This window comes from Phyllobates terribilis, unplaced genomic scaffold (assembly GCF_046119375.1).
Source record: "Phyllobates terribilis strain yellow unplaced genomic scaffold, ASM4611937v1 Scaffold_1__5_contigs__length_1240528914, whole genome shotgun sequence".
NCBI classification, from domain to species: Eukaryota; Metazoa; Chordata; class Amphibia; order Anura; family Dendrobatidae; genus Phyllobates; species Phyllobates terribilis.
The window spans coordinates 125,922,644-125,947,510 of NW_027362761.1; the positions used below are offsets into that span (position 1 = coordinate 125,922,644).

General features: G+C 41.1%; 1 protein-coding gene across 14 annotated transcripts in view; it reads left to right on the forward strand.

Moving 5' to 3' along the window:
* ELAVL2 (ELAV like RNA binding protein 2) overlaps positions 1 to 24,867 on the forward strand; it is a 167,195-nt gene that overhangs the window by 66,505 nt on the left and 75,823 nt on the right. For all 14 annotated transcript variants that reach the window (XM_073667128.1, XM_073667102.1, XM_073667095.1 and 11 more), the window contains one exon: positions 16,885 to 16,988. In XM_073667128.1, the coding sequence (XP_073523229.1) occupies positions 16,885 to 16,988 (104 nt within the window). The remainder of the gene's footprint in view (positions 1 to 16,884; positions 16,989 to 24,867) is intronic.

The following is a 24,867-nucleotide window of genomic DNA, read 5'->3' on the forward strand; positions in this document are numbered from 1 at the left end:
GCAATAGTCCTTAGCTGCCCGATAATAAGGTAAGAGGAATGCAGCGTCTGTCGCCGGCAAAGAGAGCACCGCAGGAGGACCTCCTCATGCCCCATAGGGACTGAGAAAAAAAAACACTGGAGACCGGAAGTAGTGGGGGGGGGGCTATTTGACCTCTGTTTCCTCTCCCTATTAGAGTATGGGGAGTACCCCCCTTTGGTGCTGTCCTGGAGGTTGACTTGAGAAAATCACATGGCAACAGGCCCTTTGATCTGAGTTAAGAGGTGTGATATTTGTCACACAGTCTCCTGACCCCTCTCCCTCCTGCAGCTGCCCGGCATCCTGTTACAACTGCACATTGAAGGGGGCTTTATAATCCTCTGCCAAATAGGATACAATGATTGACATGGAATTATATCTCCAATATTCTTCACAATGGTGACTAACAGCTCGCTGCACCACCCTGAAGACTGGAAGCGAGCGGCTGCGGGGAGTATATTTTTTTTCCTGTAACTGCGCTTGTATTAACAGTAGAATTTTTTTTTTTTTTTTTTTTTTTTTTTTTTTTTTAAGGCGACAGGTTCTTTAACCTGTAAAAATCTTTTCTTTTTTTTTTTTTTTTTTAAACCTGTGAGGGCAAGACACTGACTTCTAGGGTATCTGCTTTTAAAACATAGCTGTAGAGGAAGGATTCTTCCTTCTGGAGAGGAGCTTTTAACTCAGGGAGCATTATTTGTTACACAATGCATGTTGGCAATCTCCGAACTAAGAAACCATACTCCTGAAGAGAGACAATGCTATATCACCAATCTTTTAGTAAGAGGGGCACAGAGCTTGAAACTTGTCAACAAAAGTGTAACTCTTACTTTTGGGAGGAGACTCTGTTTTTGGCCAATACTTTTAACCCCTTTACAACCCAAGGTGGTTTGCACGTTAATGACCAGGCCAATTTTTACAATTCTGACCACTGTCACTTTATGAGGTAATTACTCTGGAACGCTTCAACGGATCCCCCTGATTCTGAGATTGTTTTTTCGTGACATATTGTACTTCATGATTGTGGTAAAATTTCTTCAATATCACTTGTGTTTATTTGTGAAAAAAACAAGTTTGGCGAAAATTTAGAAAATTTTGCAATTTGGCTGGCTGACAAATTACAAGAAATCCAACCTGATGCTTTCCCCAAAAAGTCTAACTAGGAATACTAATTAGTGTCGAGTGAGTATGTTTCAGTAACTTTCGGCGAGCACGCTCGAGTGCACGCCGAGTATTTGGCGTGCTCAGCTTTTCTTTTCTTTTTTTTTTTTTTTTTTTACAGTTGCTGTGACTGCAACTGTCATGGCTGTTTGACATGCAATCTCTGCATGTGTCACAGCTGTCTAACAGCCCATGGCAGTTGCAGTCACAGCAACAGTAAAAAAAAAAAAAAAAAAAAAAAAAAAAAAAAAAAAGAAAAGGAAAGCTGAGCACACCAAAATGTAAAATTTGCTTGAATAATTAGCGGACGCTATGTTGCGTTTGGAGAGCCCCTGATGTGCCTAAACAGTGGAAACCCCCCACAAGTGACCCCATTTTGGAAACAAGACCCCTTAGGGAACTTATCTAGATGTGTGGTGAGCACCCTGAACTCCCAGGTGCTAAACAGAAGTTTATAACATTGAACCGTAAAAATAAAATTCACATTTTTTCAACAAAAAATGTTTTTCAGCCCCCAATTTTGCATTTTCACAAGGGTAACAGGAGAAATTGCACCATGCAACTTGTTGTGCAATTTCTCTTGAGTAAGCAGATACCTCATATGTGGGGGAAAACCACTGCTTCGGCGCATGGCAGGGTTCGGAAGGGAAGGAGTGCCATTTGACTTTTTGAATGTAAAATTTGCTTGAATAATTAGTGGATGTGCCCCTGATGTGCCTAAACAGTGGAAACTCCCCCACAAGTGACACCATTTTGTTAACTAGACCCCTCAGGGAACTTATCTAGATGTGTGGTGAGCACCTTTAACTCCCAGGTGGTTCATAGAAGTTTATAACATGAAGACGTGAAAATAAAAAAAATCTAACTTTTTCCACAAAAATAATCTTTTAGCCCCAAATTTTTTTGTTTCACAAGGGTAAAAGGAGAAACTGGAACCTAAAAACTGTTGTGCAATTTCTCCTGAGTATGCCAATAACCCCATATGTGGGGAAAATACACAAAATTGGCTGGAATCGAGAGCGGATGCATGCCGCATTTTAGGAACCCCTAATGTGCCTAAATAGTGGAAACCGTCCACAATTGACTCCATTTTGGAAACTAGACCCCTCAAGAATTTTATCAAGGGGTATAGTGTACATTTTGAATCTAGAGATACAACAGAATTTGATAACATTAGGTCATCATATTGAATAAGTTGTCATTAGTCTTGAGCGCAAGTACTCTCTACTTGAGTTTGCATTGGGTATTTGGGTATGCACCATGTATCACGGGTGCTCGAGTAACATGCTAGAGTCCCTGCCTCGCATTGCTCGTGCATGGTAGGCGATCCCAGCTACGTTTTTTTTTGGCCGCGAATCATTTGGGGCAGAGACTTAAGCATGTCACTTGAACACCCACGGTACTCGGTGCATACATGAGCACCCGATGAAAACTCAAGTAGCAAGCACTTGCGCTCAACACTGGTCGCCATATCGTCGTAGTTTTTTTTTTTTTTTTCACTTTTGAAAAAATTCCAACCCTAACCCTAGCCCCAACCCTAATACAACCTTAACCCTAGAGTTTATTTTTTTACACCGTTCCTTGTGTGGTATAATTATTATTAGACTACTTTATTCTTCAGGTTGGTGCGATGCCAGATTCAGATCGGGTTTTTTGATTGACAGCTGTCACACACTAAAAGACGCCTTTTTTTTTGCAAAGACTAATTTTTGCATCGCCATATTTTTAGAGCTTTAATTTTTCCATATTTTGGCCGACAGTCATGTGACTGCTTGTTTTTTGCGGGACAAGTTGATGTTTTTATTGGTACCATTTTCGGGCATGTGACATTTTTTGATCTTTCTATTCCGATTTTTGGGAGGCAGAATAAATTAACAGCAATTCCGGAATTGTTTCTATGGTGGTTTTTTTTATGCCGCTCTGCGTGTGGTAAAATTGAGGCAGATTTATTCTTCGGGTCAGTACGTTTTGCAGCAGTACCGCATTTACAGTGCCTTGTGAAAGTATTTGGCCCCCTTGAACTTTTCTACCTTTTGCCACATTTCTGACTTCAAACATGAAGATGTAAAATTCTAATTTTTTTGGGAAGAATCAACAAAAAGTCAGACACAATTGTGAAGTGGAACGAAATTTATTGGATATTTTAAACTTTTTTAACAAATTCAAAACTGAAAAGTGGAGCGTGCAATATTATTCGCCCCCTCTCCCCCCCCCCCCTTGAGTTAATACTTTGTAGAGCCACCTTTTGCTGCGATTACAGCTGCAAGCCGCTTGGGGTAGGTCTCTATCAGTTTTGCACATCGAGAGGCTGAAATTCTTGCCCATTCTAACTTGCAAAACAGCTCGAGCTCATTGAGGTTGGATGGAGGGCGTTTGTGAACAGCAGTTTTCAGCTCTTTCCACAGATTCTCGATTGGATTCAGTTCTGGACTTTGACTTGGCCATTCTAACACCTGGATATGTTTATTTTTGAACCATTCCATTGTAGATTTTGCTTTGTTTGGGATCATTGTCTTGTTGGAAGATAAATCTCCGTCCCAGTCTCAGGTCTTTTGCAGACTCCAACAGGTTTTCTTCCAGAATGGTCCTGTATTTGGCTCAGTCCATCTTCCCATCAATTTTAACAATCTTCCCTGTCCCTGCTGAAGAAAAGCAGGCCCAAACCATGATGCTGCCACCAACATGTTTGACAGTGGGGGATGGTGTTTTGAGGGTGATGAGCTGTGTTGCTTTTACGCCAAACATATCGTTTTGCATTGTGGCCAAAAAGTTCGATTTTGGATTCGTCTGACCAGAGCACCTTATTCCACATGTTTGGTGTGTCTCCCAGGTGGCTTGTGGCAAACTTGAAACGAGACTTTTTATGGATATCTTTGAGAAATGGCTTTCTTCTGGACTCTCTTCCATAAAGGTCAGATTTGTGCAGTGCTCGACTGATTGTTGTCCTATGGACAGACTCTCCCACCTCAGCTGTAGATCTCTGCAGTTCATCCAGAGTGATCATGGGCCTTTTGGCTGCATCTCTGATCAGTCTTCTCCTTGTTCGAGATGAAAGTTTAGAGGGACGGCCGGGTCTTGGTAGATTTGCAGTGGTCTGATACTCTTCCATTTCAATATGATCCCTTGCACAGTGCTCCTTGAGATGTTTAAAACTTGGGAACTCTTTTTGTATCCAAATCCGCCACAACAGTATCTCGGACCTGCCTGGTGTGTTCCTTGGTCTTCATGATGCTATCTGCACTTGAAACAGAACCCTGAGACTATCACAGAGCAGGTGTATTTATACGGAGACTTAATTACACACAGGTAGATTCTATTTATCATTTTGGACAACATTGGATCATTCAGAGATCCTCACAGACCTTGTGGAGTGAGTTTGCTGCACTGAAAGTAAAGGGGCCGAATAATATTGCACGCCCCACTTTTCAGTTTTTAATTGGTTTAAAAATGTTTAAAATATCCAATAAATTTCGTTCCACTTCACGATTGTGTCCCACTTGTTGATTCTTCCCCCAAAAATTTGAATTTTATATCTTTGTTTGAAGCCAAACATGTGGCAAAAGGTAGAAAAGTTCAAGGGGGCAAAATACTTTCCCAATGCACTGTACATAGTTTTTTATGTTTTGGTTCTTTTACACAATAAAAACTATTTTCTAGAATTTTTTTTTTTTTTGTATCGCTTTATTCTAAGAGCTATAACTTTTTTTTATTTTTCGGATGATGGAGCTATATGGCGGCTTGTTTTTTGCGGGACGAGATGACGCTTTCAGCGGTACCATTTTTATTTACATTCGTCTTTTTGATTGCTTGTTATTCCTTTTTTGTTTGGCGGTATGATAAAGCATTGTTTTTTGCTTCGTTTTTTTTTTTTCTTTTTTTACAGTGTACGCTAAAGGGGTTAACTAGTGGAACAGTTTTATAGGTCAGGTCGTTCTGGACGCGGCGATACTAAATATGAGTACTTTTATTGGTTTATTTTATTTTTTTCATAAATATATTTAACCCATAATATTTATTTTTTGGGAATTTTTTTTATACTTTTACAAATTTTTTTTAGATTTTTTTTTCACTTTCCTACTTTTTTAACTTTTACACTATGTCCCACTATGGGACTTTCACTTTTTGCAGCAGCTCCGTATGCTATGCAGCCCGTCAGCGCTGCACTCAGGGGAGGCATTACTTTGGTCATGCACTGCACATGACCAAAGTAACGTTCTGGTGACCCGGATGTTGTCATGACTACATCGGGTCGTCATGACCACATCCAGAAGCAGCCGCAGATGCCACAGGACGCCGGCACCAGAGCTGATCACCTCCCCCCTTGCCACCGCAATGCTGGGATCGACTTCGATCGTAGCATTGCGGGGGTTAATGTGCTGAGCGGTGTGGGACCGCTCCCTGCACATAATACCGGGTGTCGGCTGTGACAATCAGCTGACACCCGGCGGCGATCGCGCCGCAGCACTTGTGTGCGGGCGCGATTGCCGCACGCGTAATAGTACGTAGCTGGGCCATAAGTCCCAGGGCACAGCTACGTACTATTACTGACGTTGTCGGAAAGGGGTTAAAGGGAACCTGTCATGTCATTTGGAGCATGTAAACTGTCCCCCGGTTGTTAGTGATGCAACCTAATACATAAGGTAGGCAGAGCCAGTCTATTTCTGCTAATGTCAATGTGCCCAAAGGGAAGTAGGAGTCTTAGGACTCGTACCCATCTGCGTGAAAAACTGACAAGTGCAATCAGATTGTACTCTGAACAATGTTATTCAATGGGTTACAGCTCAGCTCAACTCAGCTGAAATTGGACTGAGAAAAAAATCGTGTATTGCCTCGCATCTCAGACTATAGGCAGCATCAATCTGATTTTAGCTGTTACTGCAGCTGTGTGTAAGTTTTTGTTGCGCTGCGGCATTTTAGAGAGAACCTAACGTAGTCCCCAGACAGCTTTTCAAATGCCTTACTCTAAAATGCCAAAGCAAATAAGACTAAAACCTACACAGATGCAGTAACGGAACTAAAAGCTCATACTGATTTGCATGAAAATGGACGCGTGCAATCCTATAAAAAAAATCTGATTAATGTTGTTCAATGGGTTACAGCTCTTCTGTGATTTTTTTTTTCCTAGCTGAAGGCAGTATCAATCTGATTGTAGCGGTGTTATTGCAACTGTGTAATTTTCTGATGTGAGTGTGCGCGCTGACTTCATTGAGATTATCGGCGGTCATTGGATATGAACCCCCCTGAACTTTATCACGTCACTACGAGTCAATGAGGTGCGCTCATTGTCTATGCAGAATGGCAGGCTGGATAGTCGCATCATGCAATAATGCAGCCTGCCATCTAGATGTAGCAGAGCTAGACCCGTCGTGGGACAAATGGATTATTTTCTTCACGTCGGAGAGGTATGAGGTTGCATTATTTTATTTTTATTGCAGGTGACATGGGATTCAATGGAATGGGTGTAACGGTAAGTAGGTTTTTGGTTTACTTTAGATTTATTAAAGTAGTCTGTGTTTATTTCAAAGAAATTATTTTATTCTTGGTGTTAATGTTTTATTTCACTGTTTGACTATGGGGTTAGTAATGGGGGCGTCTTGTAGACTCCTCTCCATTACTAACGCCTGGGCTTGATGTCAGCTGGCAAAACAAAGCTGACATCAACCCCAACACTATTACCCCACTTGCCACCCCACCAGGGCAAGTGGGAAGAGCGGAAGCTAAGCTGCAGAATTGGTTCATCCTATGGATGTGCTTTTTCTGGGGCGGCTGAGAAATGATGTTTGTAGTTGGGAGGGGTCCAATATTCAAGGTCCCTTACTAGGTATTAATACCAGCCCCCAGCTGTTTGCCTAGCTTTTGCTGGTTGTTAAAATAGGGGACCCCATTTCAATTTTTTGGGGGTCCCCTATTTTAATAGCCAGTAAAGGGCTGATATTAATAGCATGGGAACCTTCATGGGTATTACCCCCTTCCCAGGCTATAAACATATACTCACAGCTGTCAGCTTTCACTCTGCTGGTTAATAAAATTATGAGGGACCCCCATGTCACGGGTGTGTCAGATGTGACAGGCAGTCGCCCTGCAGTTGGTTGCAGGAGATCCCTTTGTTTGGCATTGCAGACACCTTAGCTGTCTCACTCTGGAACCCAGCGGCTGCCTCCCTCCTGCTCTGTTTGACAATCAGGCCTGGGTGTTTGCATACTTCCTGGTTGCTGCACAGAGGTGTCGGTGATATTCACATGACCCCTTGTGAAGGCTTGGAGCAAGTGCAGTTCTTACTTCCTCTCTGGTGCTAAGAGGATGTGTGTGCCATCTCTCTGAAGTCGACTCAAGCTAAGCTACTTCCCCCTGGTCTGTCTCCCCTTGCTGTCTTTAGTTGTCAGTGGGGATTGACTCGAGCTTGTGTATCTTTTTCTACCACACTTTTTCCTTCCACTCAACTTTTGATTAATATGCTTGGATACAGCACTCTGAACAGCCAGCTTCTTTAGCAATGACCTTTTGTTGCTTACCCTCCTTGTCGAGTGTGTCAATGACTGCCTTCTGGAGATCTATCAAGTCAGCAGTCTTACCCATGATTGTGGAGCCTACTGAAACAAACTAAGGGACCTTTTTAAGTGAAGGCAAAAGTGCCAACAAGTGCTAAGCATCTCTGGGAACTCCAAGATTGTTGGAAGACCATTTCCGGTGACTACCTCTTGAAGCTCATCAAGAGAATGCCAAGAGTGTGCAAAGCAGCCATCAAAGCAAAAGGTGGCTAGTTTGAAGAACATAGAATATAAGACATATTTTCAGTTGTTTCACACTTTTTTGTTAAGTATATAATTCCACATGTGTTAATTCATAGTTTTGATGACTTCAGTGTGAATGTACAATTTTCATAGTTATGAAAATACAGAAAAATCTTTAAATGGGAAGGTGTCCAAACTTTTGGTCTGTACTGTATATATATTTATGGATTTGTATGTAGTAAAAAATATTTCCTTGAAAAACTGTAAATTACATAGAAGAATTCTTTATGTAAAAGACCATGTTAAAATCACATTTCAATCGGATCACATACACATGACAATCAGATGCAAATAGGATGCTAGGTGTGAAAAATTGAATTGTTCACACATTAAAAACACGACACTCGTTTTTTCGGTCCAGATATTGGAACTTTTTTTTTTTCACAAATATACGTAGGTATGAGCCCTTAAGGGGGAGCCTGTCACCTTGCAAAACACTGTTCACCTGCAGATATAAGGTTAAAGAGAACCTGTCACTGGGTTTGTGCAATGAAATAAGACAACCACCTTTCAGCCCTCATGTACAGAATTCTAACATGCTGTATATATGCCCCTGATCTGGCTTGCAACAATGGACGATGCTGGTCTTGGTCCGGTGCTTACCCTCTTTGAATGCCGTCCACGTCATCCACCGTGTTCCCTGGCATTGCACTCCTGCTCATGCATAATTCTCTGCTCTGACCAAGGCAAAGTAAGGTACTGCAGTGCACATGCGCTGGGACACTTTGACCTTTCCCGGCGCATGCACACTGCAGTACTTTACTCTGCCCTGGTCAGGTCAGAGATGTACGCCTTCGCAACAGCGCGATGCCAGGGAACACTGTGTGGATGGTGTGGAATGTGGATGTCATCCACACGAAGGAAGACTGCATCGAAAGAAGAGGCTTTGGACCAAGACTAGTGACGCCCATTGGAACGGACAACCCTGCAGATGAGTATGTGTTTTTCCTTTGTTGTAGGCCAAATCGGGGGCATATTAGAATTCTGTTTGAGGGCTGAAAGGTGGTGGTCTAATCTCATATGGGACAAACCTGGTGACAGGTTCCCTTTAATCTGCAGGTAAATAGCATTCCATTGCTGCTAGGCCACTTAACTGAAAGTGTAGCTACTAGGAACTTATTTACTCCTGGGAAATGCTGACTTTCAGTCATAAAGGCAGTACAGTAAGAGATTAGTCATTGCTCACAGCACCACTCACCATACTGAAAAATGGTATTTAACATAAAAACCTGATTTTAAATAGTTATTGATATGAAGTGGTATCACTTGTATATACCCTCGAAGGGGAGAGTGCAATCCATTGCATGATGGGTACGACAACTCACTGTCATCGAGCCACTGAGCTGTCGGTCAAGAAAGAGGGATCGAATTGTTTGAATTTAATTCCCATTTTTACCTATTAAGAACTATTCTGCTGACGGTAAAGACCTTTTTTTAGCGAGAATTCAACGAATGACAAACAATATCAACATATCAGAATTAATGATGCACAAAACTCACATTTGAAGAGCAGATTGTTATAAGAATTTTTCAAGAACATAATAAAGAAGACTTTATGGAGAATCATATTGGCCTGCAAGATGTCAAGTGTAAAATCTCTAACCCCTCCTTTTACCCATCACAGGCTCTTATGGACTGTAGATAAATTTCAGCACTTAGTTGAGAGGGATCTCGAGGTGTTATGACAGGGTTTGCTCTGAGTTTCCCTTTGTTCTTAATGAATCTTATCGAACTTTTAAAACTGTTTTGTGCTATAAAGAATTTTGAAAAAAATGAGATCATTAGGAAGGCCAATAAGGGAGACACTGGTGATTTTGGCTAGAGCCCTTAACAGGTGGTAAACATCCCAAAATATATTGCAAGACTTTACACTGGAGACATTGACATCTAAACAAGCAGAAGGTCTATTGGTCTCAAATCTGGTGTGTGTTTTTTTTTTTTTTTTTTTTTTTTATGGTTTATTCAAAATTCATGAAAACAAGTTTGTCTTTCTTTCGCTCGTGTGCTAGTTGCAATGCCATAAAGCTATATTCTGGTATCACCCATGACATTGCAGTGGGGACATTTAGTTATCGCCACAAGAAATATGGTTCATACCTGGATTAAACTCACATTTATTTTGGTTAGCATTCAGTTTCTTTTGACTTGCAGTTTTTTTTTGACTGTTTATTACGCTGCAGGTGGAGGAGACTCCTATGGGGTCCAAATTCTCACACTTGCGCACATATTTGGTCATGTCTTGTGAGGAGATCTTTCTCTTCCAGTCAAAACCATACATGGATTGCATTAAAGGGGTACTCCGGGAAGATAAAAAAAAGTTGTTCTGTTGCTGCACTCATACACTATAAAAACGAGATTGTTAGTGTAGTTATATGATCATTTTAACCCTTGCAATTTTTTTGACAGGATCTGTTCTTTCACTGCTCCCCCCTCTCATCTGGGTCATTATCATACACATAGTGCTGCTTCCCCCCTTTTAAGGAACAGCCAGCCTGAGAGAGGGCGTAGCCACTCCCCTGTTATCTGCAGAGAAACACCTACTGTATTAGATTTGCTGATTACAGTAGTGTGTAACTCCGCACTGTTATGTCCCAGACAGAGGAGTGAGGAGCTGCTTTTGTTACACCAGCCCCCTGATAATGGCTCCCTGTCTGCATTCAGAGGTGAGGGGGCATGTCCTGCTCACAACTTCTTGTAGCATCCCTGTGGTTTCAACTTCACAGGGCTACTAGCATTCTTGAAAATTTTCCCATGCAGCACTGGTGCTGTAAAGTGAGGTCACGTGAGCTCTCGTCTGATCTTCTGCTGAGAGCTCACTTGACCCCAGGTTCTGGCAGCACAGCAATGTACACTGCTGGGAGCGAGTGCGCTCCTGTCAGTGCACTGCCAGCCGCCGGGAGGACATCGGGGGGCGCTGAATAGGTGAGGATAGTGTTTTTTTTTTTTTTTTAAACCGCGCACAGCCCCCGCTCAGTTGAGGACACTACTCCTCCCCTCACCCATGCCGCTCTCGCTATTATAAGCAGGAGCGGCGGTTGGATGTTGGGAGTATTAGTCCTCCTCTGCCGACCCAGGTACCACGTGTGTTTTTGCAGCGTTCCACTGCCCATTGACTTTAATTGAAATGCAGCAAATCTGCAGGTATAAATATTTTACCTGCAGATTTGCTTCGATTCAATTAAAGTCAATGGACGGGAAATGCTGCTGAAACGCTACATAGAAAGGACATGCTGCGTTTTTAAACTCAATGGCAATCCTGAGCGGAAATTTCCACATGTGCACAGCACATCAATTTTGCCATTGCAGTAGCTGGCAGACCGATTACCAAGCTTTTTTTATGCATTTCCGCTCAGAAAAACCACTGCAAAATCGCATAAAAAACACTATGTGTGCACTTAACCTTAGAGGGGAGCAGCACTTAGTGTATGATGTAATCACCAGATGGGATGGGAGAGCAGTGAAAGAACAGATCCTGTCACATGGAATTGCAAGGGTTAAAATGATCATATAACTGCACTGACCATCTCATCTTTATAATGTATGAGTTCAGTAACAGTACAAAAAGTTATCTCCCTGGAGTACCCCTTTTGAAAGGTGCTGGTGACAAATTGCTCGTAGTGTGTCGTGACATGTTGTCTGTCCCATTAATCTCCCAATATATGAATCAGAACTCTTTTAATCTGCAATTGCGGTCAATAGTAAGTCTTTTGAAATTCCTTTTTTTAGACTACATGCCCAGGGTGAGTATTTAATGAGTTTCCGGTGTTGTAAATTTTCTGCAGCATTTCTGCACCTATAGTGTGAACCTAGTTAATTGTTTTTTTCATTCTGTTCGTAAGTACATTTCATACATGTGTTTTTTATGCTGCATTTTCTATTTGGTATGTCATGTTAAAATTATGCTGCTTGATTTTGCTACTTCCTTGTATTTGACAACTGTGATAGTCATGTGTGGCTTACTTGCGTTTTTAATTTGTTTCCACTGCAGAAAACGCATTGAAAATGCATATGCTTTGTTTTACCTATGGATTTTCCACATGTAATTTAATTCTATAGAAATAGTCTGCACATAAATCTTGGCATACCCACAAGAGGAATTGACATGTTAAAGATTTAAGAAAGAAAAAATCACAGCAGGAATGGGATTTATAGAAATCCCATCCACGTTGCTGGAATAATATGCAGTGTTACGCAGCGAAAATAGTATCAAAAAACACTTTATGAAAACTTAACTTTAGACCTTCATCTTACTGGAGTCTTTATTAGAAGAAAAATGAATGCATGTTTATATATAAAACCACTAGCCGGTAACACGATACTTGAAGCGCACATCACACAATTTAAGCTATGCCTAAGGCTTCATTCACACTTCCGTTTTTAAACCTGTATGTGTAAAAATGGTACCAGTGTCAACCGTGTATCCGTTTTTAACCCTCCGTGTGTCATCAGTATTTTTTACGGATGGATAAATGAGTAAATCACTTCCCCTATCCTTTGTAATGTTATATATGTACAGCACATGGGATGACACCTGATGCCATCCCTGTGCTGTGCCTGTTTATCACTGACGCCTGGACTTATATCGGCTCTTTTCATCCATGATACCGGAGAAAAACCAGATATGTCTACCTTAGTTTTGCGTGGACACTGTCCGTGAAAAAACATGGACATGTGAATAGCACCATTGATTATAATGGGTTTGTGTTCTATTTTGTGAAAAAAAGCAAATTTAAAACCGGGTTCAACACGGACGTCTGAAGCCTCATTCAGATGTCCGTATTACATTTACATGTTGTATCTGTTTTTTTTCACGTCTGTTTTTCTATGGTATCACGGATGAAAAGGGCAAATAAGTCTGTGGGTCCATGAAAAACACATAATGCCATCCATGTGCTGTATGTGCCACCCCGTGTGGTGTATGTATTTAACATGGCAAAGGATAGAAGAAGCTTTATTTATCCATCAGTGAAAAATACTGATGAGACGCTGATGGTAAAAGCACGCACTGTACATACACCAACACACTAAAGATAAAAACGGACACACAGCCCATACTAACGCACTCATGACACTGTTACCATTTTTTCTCATACGTGTTTACCTGAACGTGTGAATGAGGCCTAAAATTAATACATTATCACTAGTAGCTAGGATAAGGTTTATGCAAAATACATGGGTGTAACTAAAACTAGAAATGTAGGTTATAGTGAAAAAATTTTAAATGGAGAAAAATCGATTGAAAAAAAAAAACATAGTTCTTTCAGTAATACAGTCCAGTAAAAACGACAGTTTTAATAATTATGATAAAAAAATAATTCTGAAATGTATAGGGATACTCATGCAGGATGAAATTTTATCTAAAATTCTCAAATTTTTCAGTATCTTCCAACATGGGGACTTAATTTCAGAAATAAATCTATGCCCTAATCTGATGCATAATTAACTGAAACGGAATGTGACTTGTCCTATTTTTTTTTTTAATATAAATGTGGAGGCAATAGTGTTAAAAGGTTATCCAAGCATGCTCGTTTGCTAACAGAGCATCTTCGGCGTGCTCGAAAAATCTGTTCACGTCGCCATGGTTGCATGTTAGACAGCCAGCAACACATACAGGGATTGCCTAATACACTGCATGTGTGGCGCGTGAGACATGCAGCCACGACAATGCGAACATATTTTAAAAGCACGCTGAAGACACTGTTGGCATACGAGCATGCTCGGATAACTCCTTATCCCAGCACGTTTGCTCCACACTAAGGAGACACTAAATCCAATGTGTGCTGTTGGACGAACAAAACTGACTTTTTCATCTAGTGTTCACCAACAAGCATACAAAAAATAAGTCTTTCATTAATTGTGACAGTCATTATGTTTAATGGTCTCTCAAAGGGCTAAAGTAAAAGATGATACATTTCCTTTGTATTTTAGGCAAAAATATATCTAAATTTTTATCTTTTAAATATTACAAAAAGGAAAATGGGCAAATGCAAAAGTTTGGGCACCGTGCATGGTTAGTGCCTAGTATTATCCCAGTTTGAAAGGATCACAGCGTGTTAATACTTTTTGTAGCCAGCCAAGAGTCTCCTTTCTTGTTTGAGGGATTTTCATCCATTCTTCCATGGTAAATTCTGAGATTCTGGAGTGGTCTTACATGTACTGCTATTTTGAGGTCGAGCCACATACTTTCAATGATTTTCAGAGCAGGGAACTGAGGGCCATTGTAAAACCTTCAGCTTGTGGATTTTGATGCGTGTTTAGGATCATTATCCATTTTGTAAAAGCCATCCTCTTTTCAACTTCAGCTTTTTTACAAAGTGTTAAGTTTGCATCTAAAATATGTTAAAATTTCATTGAATCCATTGTTCTCTCTACCCGTGAAATATTCCCCGTGCCATTGGCTGTAACACAACCCCAAGGCATGATTGATCCCGTACTTAATTTTCCTGAAATTCTGTGCCCTTTTTTCTCCACACATACCTGAGTGAACAAGCCATAACCCTAACAGGCTTATTAAGGTCTAAAACCTTGGTCAGTTATCGGAGCACACATCTCCAAGGGTGCCCAAACTTTTGCATCGGCCCATTTTCCTTTTTGTAATTTTTAAAGTGTAAAAAATTACTATATTTTTTGCCTTAAATACAAAGGAAATTTGTTATCTTTAACTTTAGGCCTTTTAGAGAACATTTCATCTTTTACTTGCTTAACTAATCACAATAACAGTAATTTTGACGAAGGTGCCAAACTTTTACATGCCACTGTATATACAGATCTAGCACTAACATTAATTTTGATGTTTTGCTCCTATGAGGGAGAACAATGAATTTAACAAACTACAATGTGAATAGCGTTTAATTTGAGAAGACAGGTTTCCTGCTTTATAATAAAATACCTTGTAAAATTCTGACAGGAAATAGCAAGATATCATTGAATAATATATCATTGATAACATTGATCGACTTTGAAGAATTCAAATGAAAAAACAAAAACAGATGACCATTGATTTGGGGCTGACAAATTGAGAACTGTGAAATCTCTCTTCCACTGACTTTTGGCTTGGACCACAGCCCCGCTATCAGTATTTGGTCAGTATTCGGTCAGTATTTTTTCTTAGGAGTGGGAGCCAAAACCAGGAGTGGGTGATAAATGCAGAATTGGTGACTTGTTTCTATTATACCTTTTCTCTGATTGTTCCTCACCTTGTTTTGGTTTCCACTCCTGAGAAAAAATACTGACCAAATACTGATAGTGGGGCCGTGGCCTTAGGATGAAAAACTGGGGGGAAAATATTCCACGTATAGATTGTGTCTAAAGCCTTATGTTTTCCTGTGAGAATTCGGTGTTTATTGCCACAAACATATCTTCATCTTGAAGTTGATTTTAAAAAAGGGGGCAGTGCTGTTGGCTGGGATTGCTGTAGCCTCTTACTGAAATGTCATTTAGTTTATGTATACATGCAGGTGAATATTTCCCTTTTGGTACATATTAACTTTGTTACACTTTTTTTCTTGTCATTGTTCTATTAGTATTGGATATATATCTGGATTTATTCTATGTAAGATTTCTGTACAATGGTAATAACTGTAGAGAAAACCCCGCATACTCAATCACAAATACCATTGTTCAACAATTTTGTGTTAATGCCAGTTTAATTGGTTTATATAAATTGGTTAATTGATATTCTGTTTGTTTTTTCGTGTATAATGTTCTCAGCATGGTTGAAGTACTGGTAAGGCTAGGTTTACATTGCCTTTTTCTTTCCCTTTAAAAGGAATCTGTCACCAGGTTTTTGCTATCCCATCTGAATGCAGCATAATATAGGGGCAGACCCCCTGATTCCAACGATGTCACTTTCTGGGCTGCTTGCTGTCATTTTGATATAAATGTTTTATCTGCTGAAGATTTTGCAGTTGCCTTAATGCTGAGTGCTGTATAACCCCACTTGCCGCACTGATTGACAGCTTACTTCCCATGTACAGTGTACACAGAAAGCAGCCAATCAGTGGTGGGGGCGGGGTTATACAGAGCTCATGAACAGGGAGGACTACATGGCAGCAGGTTTACTAGCTCTCTAGTGATGATGATCTACTGATAAAACTGTGATTTCATAAAAACTATAGTAAGCAGCTCAGTACTTGACACATCACTGGAATCCATGTCTGTCCCTACATTATGCTGTTCTCAGATTAGGTGGCAAAATCCTGGTGACGGATTTACTTTCAGATTTGTTGGTACGTTGAGAATGTTCCAGTTATATATGAACGAGTCTAATGGTCTATTAGTCAGTGTGAGGCCAGGAATGTCCTTTTGAACCTCCATCTGACAGCATAGGTTCATACACTCCGAAAAATGGAGTATAAAATACTGCAAACTTCTAGATTCAGGTTTCTGTAAAAAAAAAAAAAAAAAAAAGAAAAAAAAGAAAATTAAGCGCCTTATACGCTTAGTGAATGTATGGATCAGTCATAAGGGCCATTTAATAGTTGTGTTCTAAATGTTTCAGTACTTAAATAAATGCCTTTAGCCTATGGGTGACTTGTGTTGAACGGTTGCTGAAAGGTGGCAGCTTGCATCTATATGTTATGACAATGGATTCCTAATAAGCTATTGAAAGGTGATCCATTAAACAGAAACCAATTGCAGCCTATGGGTGACAGATGCCACTGTTAAATGTTGATTATATACGCCTTTTATAGTATATGTTAAACAGAGTTGAGAAATGCACTGTGAGCATAGCTGGATCTGGTAATGACAATTTCTCTTGTCTTTATATTTAAAAAAAAAAGAAAAAAAAAGGAAAATAGTGCCTGTAGGAAACACATGAACATGTTTTATGGTAGAGCTAGGTAAATGCCTACACAATAAGGCAGTGACTGTTTTAGTTTGTCCTAAACCGTGGCTTTTTTTTTTTTTTGATCAGGACAAAGCTTGGGTTATGGTTTTGTGAACTACATTGACCCCAAGGATGCTGAGAAGGCCATCAATACCTTGAATGGACTAAGACTTCAAACCAAAACCATAAAAGTAGGTCCAGATTTTTATGTATACATTCTCGCATGTAAACTCTATTCTATTAACCTACTTGGCCTTTACAGTGCAGTAAAGCAATGTTTTGTAGCTGGTGGTTTTAGTCATCAGTTAAGGAAAGGTGATGATGCAAGGCTTTTGTGACTGAGTCGGGTGTTTTTACAATACATGCCAATTGAAGTGTATTATGATTCCTGGTGATCCCGAATGAACAGAATAATTACCTATGGTTGGGCAATAATGGCGTAAAAATAAAAATCCTAATGTTTGTGTGTATACTATCCGATCAGACTCGTGCTCCTGGTGCCATCTTGCTACAATGTAGCAACTTTATGGAGTATTTCCTGTGAAGCTATGTTTATACAGCGTTTTAGCCAACTGGTCAGTGACTCAGTCGGGGCTTTCATCTGAGGCCCCGGGTCATTGACTCAGTCGGGGCTTTCATCTGAGGCCCCGGGTCATTGGCTCAGTCGGGGCTTTCATCTGAGGCCCCGGGTCATTGGCTCAGTCGGGGCTTTCATCTGAGGCCCCGGGTCATTGGCTCAGTCGGGGCTTTCATCTGAGGCCCCGGGTCATTGGCTCAGTCGGGGCTTTTATCTGAGGCCCCGGGTCATTGGCTCAGTCGGGGCTTTCATCTGAGGCCCCGGGTCATTGGCTCAGTCGGGGCTTTCATCTGAGGCCCCGGGTCATTGGCTCAGTCGGGGCTTTCATCTGAGGCCCCGGGTCATTGGCTCAGTCGGGGCTTTCATCTGAGGCCCCGGGTCATTGGCTCAGTCGGGGCTTTCACCTGAGGCCCTGGGTCATTGGCTCAGTTGGGGCTTTCACCTGAGGCCCTGGGTCATTGGCTCAGTTGGGGCTTTCACCTGAGGCCCTGGGTCATTGGCTCAGTTGGGGCTTTCACCTGAGGCCCTGGGTCATTGGCTCAGTTGGGGCTTTCATCTGAGGCCCTGGGTCATTGGCTCAGTTGGGGCTTTCATCTGAGGCCCTGGGTCATTGGCTCAGTTGGGGCTTTCATCTGAGGCCCTGGGTCATTGGCTCAGTTGGGGCTTTCATCTGAGGCCCTGGGTCATTGGCTCAGTTGGGGCTTTCATCTGAGGCCCTGGGTCATTGGCTCAGTTGGGGCTTTCATCTGAGGCCCTGGGTCATTGGCTCAGTTGGGGCTTTCATCTGAGGCCCTGGGTCATTGGCTCAGTTGGGGCTTTCATCTGAGGCCCTGGGTCATTGGCTCATTGGGGCTTTCATCTGAAGCCCTGGGTCATTGGCTCATTGGGGCTTTCATCTGAGGCCCTGGGTCATTGGCTCAGTTGGGGCTTTCATCTGAGGCCCTGGAAAACTGTTTCGATTTTGTGGTGACTTGGTCATTGACTAATGGTGCATAGTCACTTTTGTGCTCTGTTGGACATTTTTGGGTATCTACTGCGTCTTAAAGTCTGTCAAATAGGTGTATACGGCCGAAAATGATATCAGACAGTGCACACAATGACTCTCTGCACCATAACAGTCAATAACCCAGTCAGGCCAAACATCCAAATTGAGTTTTCCAGGGCTTCAGATGTAAGCTCCAACGGAGTAGAAAATGTAAAAAACATGGAGCAATTCCCTGTTGTTCCTTCTAAAATATGTACCGTAAATTGACAGCTTATTGTTGCTATTATTGACTAGGAAAATAAGTTTCCAATTTGTAAAAGGGAATCGATCACCAGGTTTTCGCTATATAATCTGATGGCATGATATAGGGACTGAGACCTTGTTTCCAGCGATGTCACTTGCTGGTCTGCATGCTGTAATTTTCATATAATCCCGGTTTCCTCTGCTGTAGATGTAGCAGTGGTCAGAATGCTGAGTCCTATATAACACCACCCACATCACTGGCAGCTTACTGACAATGTACAGTGTATACAGGAAGCTGCCAATCAGTGCAGGGGTTGGGGTTATATAGAGCAAGGGGACTACGTGGCATGAGACAGTCCTGTAGTGATAATCTACTGCTGATAAAACACTGATTGTATTGATATTTCAACCAGCAGTCCAGTAAGGGATATATACGTTTAATCAGGGTCTTAACCCTTACATCATGTTGCTCTTAGATTACATAGCATAAACCTACTGAAAGATGCTCTTTAATTTGTCCTGAAAATGTATTAATGGAACAGCACAATGAAGGGTTCTTTATAGAAAAAAACCCTATAGCGTTGGTAATTAAATACAAGAGTTCCCTGATGCGAACATATTAAGAGCCAATAAATGTTTATGTATAAAGCTGCTGTAGAAACTGCTGGTTTAATGGATTACTTCTATCTGCGACGTAAAATAAGAGAAATTGAAGCAAAATGGTGAAAATTAAATTGTGCTGAATAAAATAAAAAACAAAGGAAAAAACCCATCTCCTGGCAGCCACCACTCCAAGCACTATGTCCCCTGGGCGACAAACTGCAGCGCTTACGTAACGATAAGGGACTTCCTGTCATATAAAACAGTTCTATCTGTTAAATTTGTAAATGCTGAAGCCCATCAGTGGCCCATGATGGGCATTACCACTTAGGACACTGTGCTTAACTTGATGGAGCGTCACTGTTGCAGACTTTCCATCATATTTATCAGGATTCCTGCAATAACATGCAATTCTGCAAAGAATGCCAATGTTTTATTTAAGCAATTTTCAACCCTTTCCCTCTGCAGCTATTTTTCATTTTAATGTTTGCATTTTCCCCTCTTTTCAAGAGCCATAACTTTTTTTTTTTTTTTACGTCAGTATGGCCAAATAAAGGCTATTTTTTGTGGGACAAGTTATATTTTTGAGGCTGCGTGCCCACTATGTTTTTCAAGCGTTTCTGCCGCGGAATTTCCGCAGCGAAAACGCTTGGTAATACGTGCCCCATGATCCCCAATGATAATCCGCATGTGCTGTGCACATGCTGCAGATTATCATTGCGGAACAATCCGCAGCATGTCCATTAATTTTGCGGACACGCAGCGTAATCGCCGCCATGGACTTGCATTGGACCGTGTGACATCCGCATCACTGCATCTGCACAAGCGGATATCACACGGTTCAATGTGCAGATGGTACCCAGGTCTGGAGTAGAGGAGACTCTCATCCAGACCTGGGTGCCATAGAAACTAAAAAAAGCATTTAAAATAAAAAATATATATACTTGCCTTCTGATGGCCTCCTCATCGATGTGTGCGATGTGTTGGGCGGCTCACGGTGGTGTGAAGACCTGACATGACGTCATTGAGCCATGTGACAGGTCACTCGACCGCTGACGTTTGCGGTCGCGTGACCGGTCACATGACTCTATTACGTCATCGCAGGTCCTCACACCACCGCGAGACACTGGGGAGACCGAACGGACCGGGGGCCATCGGAATAATCTTCATTTTTTATTTTTTACCATTATTCTTTTTTTTTTTAAACTATTACTTGGTCACACTATATAAATCCATGCCGGTTGCATGGATTTATATAGTGTGACCAAGTTGTCAAGCACTTTTCCAAGTGATGCTAAAATCGCTTGGAAAAGCTCTTGATAACCCGCCTGCGGAAATGCATGTGAAGAACGCTTCATTTCCGCATGTCCCTGGTAGGAAAAACGCATGTAAAAACACATGCCTTTTTCCTGCCAGGGAGAAGCGTAAAAAATATGCAGCATTTCTGCATCGTGGGCACATAGCCTGAATGACTACATACATTTTACCATACAATGTACTGAAAGAGCGAAAAAGCGGTATGAAATAGTGGAAAAAAATACAATTTCCCATTGTTTTTTTTGGGGGGGGGGGTTTGTTTTACAAAATTAATTTTACACGTTCATAGACCGATTTCTTGTTTTTATTCAAGTGGTAAAAAAATTCAGAACTTTGTAAAAAAAAAAAAAGAAAAAAGTCACATTCAGATGTAATGTTGTTTTTCAATCAATGGATCTATGTAAGGGCTTGTTTTGTTGCTTGTTTTAGGGATGTATAAAGTTTTTATTACTTTTTTTTTTTCTTCATTTTTTTACGAAGATGAGATGACCGGAAAGCACATTTGGCAGATTTTTTTTCCTCTTTAAAGGGAACCTGTCACCAGAAAAAATGCTATTAACTTGTAAATATGGGGTTAATTGCTTTATTAATCTTCCCCGCTCCCGTTCCAGTTTCAGTTATGGAGTCCGGCACTGGTTCAGTCTCCGATCTGTGTATAGAGCGGCCGCTGTAACCATGCCCCCCTGTACTGGCAGACAGTTGCTCTGCATTAGGGCTGGCTGTCAGTCAGGGCCAATGGTGCGGTTACAGCTGCTGCTCTGTATACTCAGATCGGTGACTGAACCCACACCGGCGCCGCCCCCATTACTGAAACAGCAACGCTACAGGGAAGGGGGAAGTTCATTTTCGCCCCGCAGTATTCGGCCACGTGCAGCTGCCGGGCAGGTTAGTAATGCTATTAACCTGCAGATTAACCCCATATCTGCAGGTTAATGGTGTTTTTTCTGGTGGCAGGTTCCCTTTAAAGCGTTTACTTTTATGGGTTACTTAACATTTTGATAGAATAGACTGTTACAAATGCAGCGATGCGAAATGTCTTTTTATATTTAATTTTTTGTTCCCTAATGAAAAAGGTTGTGATTCAAATTTGTTTAATTTTTATATTAAAACATTTTTTCTTTTCATTGTTAGTCCCTCTTAAAGGACTTGAACTTGTAATAGTCTATCACTTTTACCATATAACGCACTACCACAGCCTATGGGTGAGATTCATAGGGATATCAAGATGGCAGCTGCGGACATCCTCAGAAGGCCCCCCTAAAGCCTTAGTAACCCATTGGTGCCCCACAATCGCTTTTCATAGGACTGATGGAAGCTGTTTCATGCGCGTATCTGCATCCCCTGTATCTCAAAGACTGTCAGAGCTCGACTTCGGCATTTAAGTTATTAGCTATAGCAAACTATGCTCTCTCCAACCGCTGCTATTAAACACAATGATGGAAATGTAATATACCTGGCGTCTACTGCGAGTCAAAGGAGCTTGGCTCCTGAGCCCCCTCCACACATGACATTTTGTGCTAAAGGGTTGAAGGCAAACAATATAGACAGGTATTTAAAGCACCACTCCAGTGTTTTTTTTTCAGTGCTGGAGCAGTGCCACTAATGTAAGTTCCCTGATCCTTAATATTGTACTCTTCAGCTGCTGTCTTCAGCTCTTCCCAACGCCGCTTTGGTCCCTATCCGTCATCTTGTGACTATAACTTCTGACTGGCCTGAGGTCAGAGGTAACGGTCACAAGCTCTCAATGCAAGTCTGAGGGTCTCCTTCTGGCCTTCATAGACTTTTAGTGACTTCCAAATCGCCCAGCGATCACTGAAGCGACCCAGCAGGTCACAAACTACTTGAGACTGACCGGAGTGGTGCCGATCACATGAAGACAGCACCTGGGGACTTAGATTAGTGGCACCACTTCAGTGTTTATTTTTTATTTTACAGCTGAAGTCCTGCTTTAAATGAGATTGTTCCTTTTCCTGTGCACTGAAAATGGGGATGAGCGCCACGCAGCGTGCCGTTTGTGCATCTTCACTTGTGGACTCCTCTGCAAAGCACAAAGTTCAATTTGATACATGTATTACATATAAACAAGATTGATCTTTAAAAGCTATGGACGCCTTTCACGTAGGAAAAAAAAATCTTAGTACATGTTAGTTGTCACCTTGAGTTTAAAACATTGCACTAAATATCAGGCTGCTGTCTCTATTCCATCATTCAGTTTTCAGACCCCTTGATATGCAGTTTTGCATCTTGTTTCAAGTTTCAGACTTTTCTGGTGTGCATGGTTCTCCAGGAATACAAGCTAGCTGTAATGTTTGACAATACTGCTGCCAAAACTAGCTCCCATGTATCGGAACAGCTTCCTCTTACACAGATCTTGAGATAATTTCTCTTTTCTTGACATGCTGAAGAATATTTCCCATGTGTGGTCTACTCCCCATCTACATCTTTGGTACAGTACAGCCTGTGTCATCTGCCCTACCTGAAAGTGCTCTTTTTCATCCCACTTTACAACATCCTCTTAGTCCTTTCTGGTATTTTATAACACAGGGCAACTGGGAGAGCAGAAAGCAAGTAAAGTTTAAAGGAACCGGTCATGTCAAAAAACGCTATTGACTTGCAGATATAGGATTAATCTGCAGGCTAATAGCGTTCTAAAGCCATGTGGTCGCTGCAGTTAAAGCCCTACGTGGTTACAGCTGCTGCTCAGTGTACTGAACGATGACTGAAGCTGCGCCTCTGACTTCCTATAATAGATACATACCCTCATAGACCAAGTCAGAGGAGAAAATGAAAGCTGTTCACTCTGAATATGAAAAATGCTCCCATAATAGATTTGATATTGATGGGGAGTTAACCCTACTGTAAAGAGGTTGTCCAACTGGGCCCAGCATAGTAGCAAAAAATTGTAAGACAATATATTATGAGACCGTATCAATTTTTAAACAAGTTTCCAAATGTTTTTCATCACGTAAAAGAACTGTATGTTTGTTTAGTATTGCTGTAATCATGGTAAAATGGATGTCATTCAAGAGTAAAACTTGTCTTGCAGAAAATAAACCTTGTGCAGCGATGTCGAGGGGAAAAATTAAGTTATGGCTCTTGTAAAAGGGGGTGCAAAATAAAATTAAAATATCACTATCAAGACGGGGTTAAATGAAACCACAAAAATCCAGACATGTTTTCTCTTCTGTACATTTCACCTCCAAAAAAGTGTAATAAGATGCATATACCAGAAAATGGGACTTCTGAAAATATCTTGTCACCCAAAAAATAAGCCCTCATAAAGCTCAGTTGAGAGATAATGAAATGTCCGAATATGTGGGGACACAAATTTTGTTTGCACAGTATTGTACACTAGTAGTAAAACCTAAATTAAACTTCATAAATTTTTCAATCACCGTAATCTTGCTGACCTAGAGAATAAAGCCAACACCTTATTTGTGAAGCACTTGAATAGAGGTAAATTTTAAAGTTCAGAAACAGAAACGCTGTATTTATGGCACATGTACACCACATGCTGCCACTGACCTATACAACTCGCCCTGCAAACAGAAGCCCTCACACTGTTGCGTCAGCCATAAAATACAAATACTATGGCTCTGGACTCTGAGAATAAAAAAGGTAACTTGTCCTAAGATGGGCATATTAAAAAAAATAAATAAAAAAATAAAATAAATTTTCCAACAGCATAGTAGTATGAATGCTTTTCTTTTGAGGCATCAGTAATTTTTGGGGGTACGTATGTGCTGAAAATTGTTCATTTTTTTTTTTTTTAATAGAGGGAAGCAGTTTTGGCATTCAAACGTCATTTTTTTTTTACAGTGGGTGCTGTGTAAATGACATGTTGACTTTGTGCATGTCAGAGCGATACAGTGCGAATTTTACATACTGTGTGAAAAAAATTCTGCACTCCTAGGATCCAGTGTTGATCTGCCATTTATTTCTAAGTTGTAACTGTACAACCAGATTGCAAATCATTTCCAGCAGTCGGGTGTTCAGCTGTGACTTTGGGATGGAACAGGGCAGAAGTAGTGCCCATGCCATCCTTTGCTGGCGTGTGCTGTAATACATAGCCAAGCTCCAGCTGTGTATGATGGGGCGGTGCTAACTAGTATTGACTACAATTGTACCTGATCTGATAGGTTCCCTAGGAGGTACTTTTACTTTCCTACAGCAGTGTGGTATAAAGTTCTATTTGCTGGTTGTGAAAGCATGCTACCTGTAGTAAGAAAACAATGTGGAGACAAAAATCAGTGGTGGCATGTGTCTAGTTTATCAGAAAAAATTGTAGTTAAATCGCATAGGAACACTGGCTTAGTTAGCACTGCTACCCTTCAGGACTGAGGTTTTG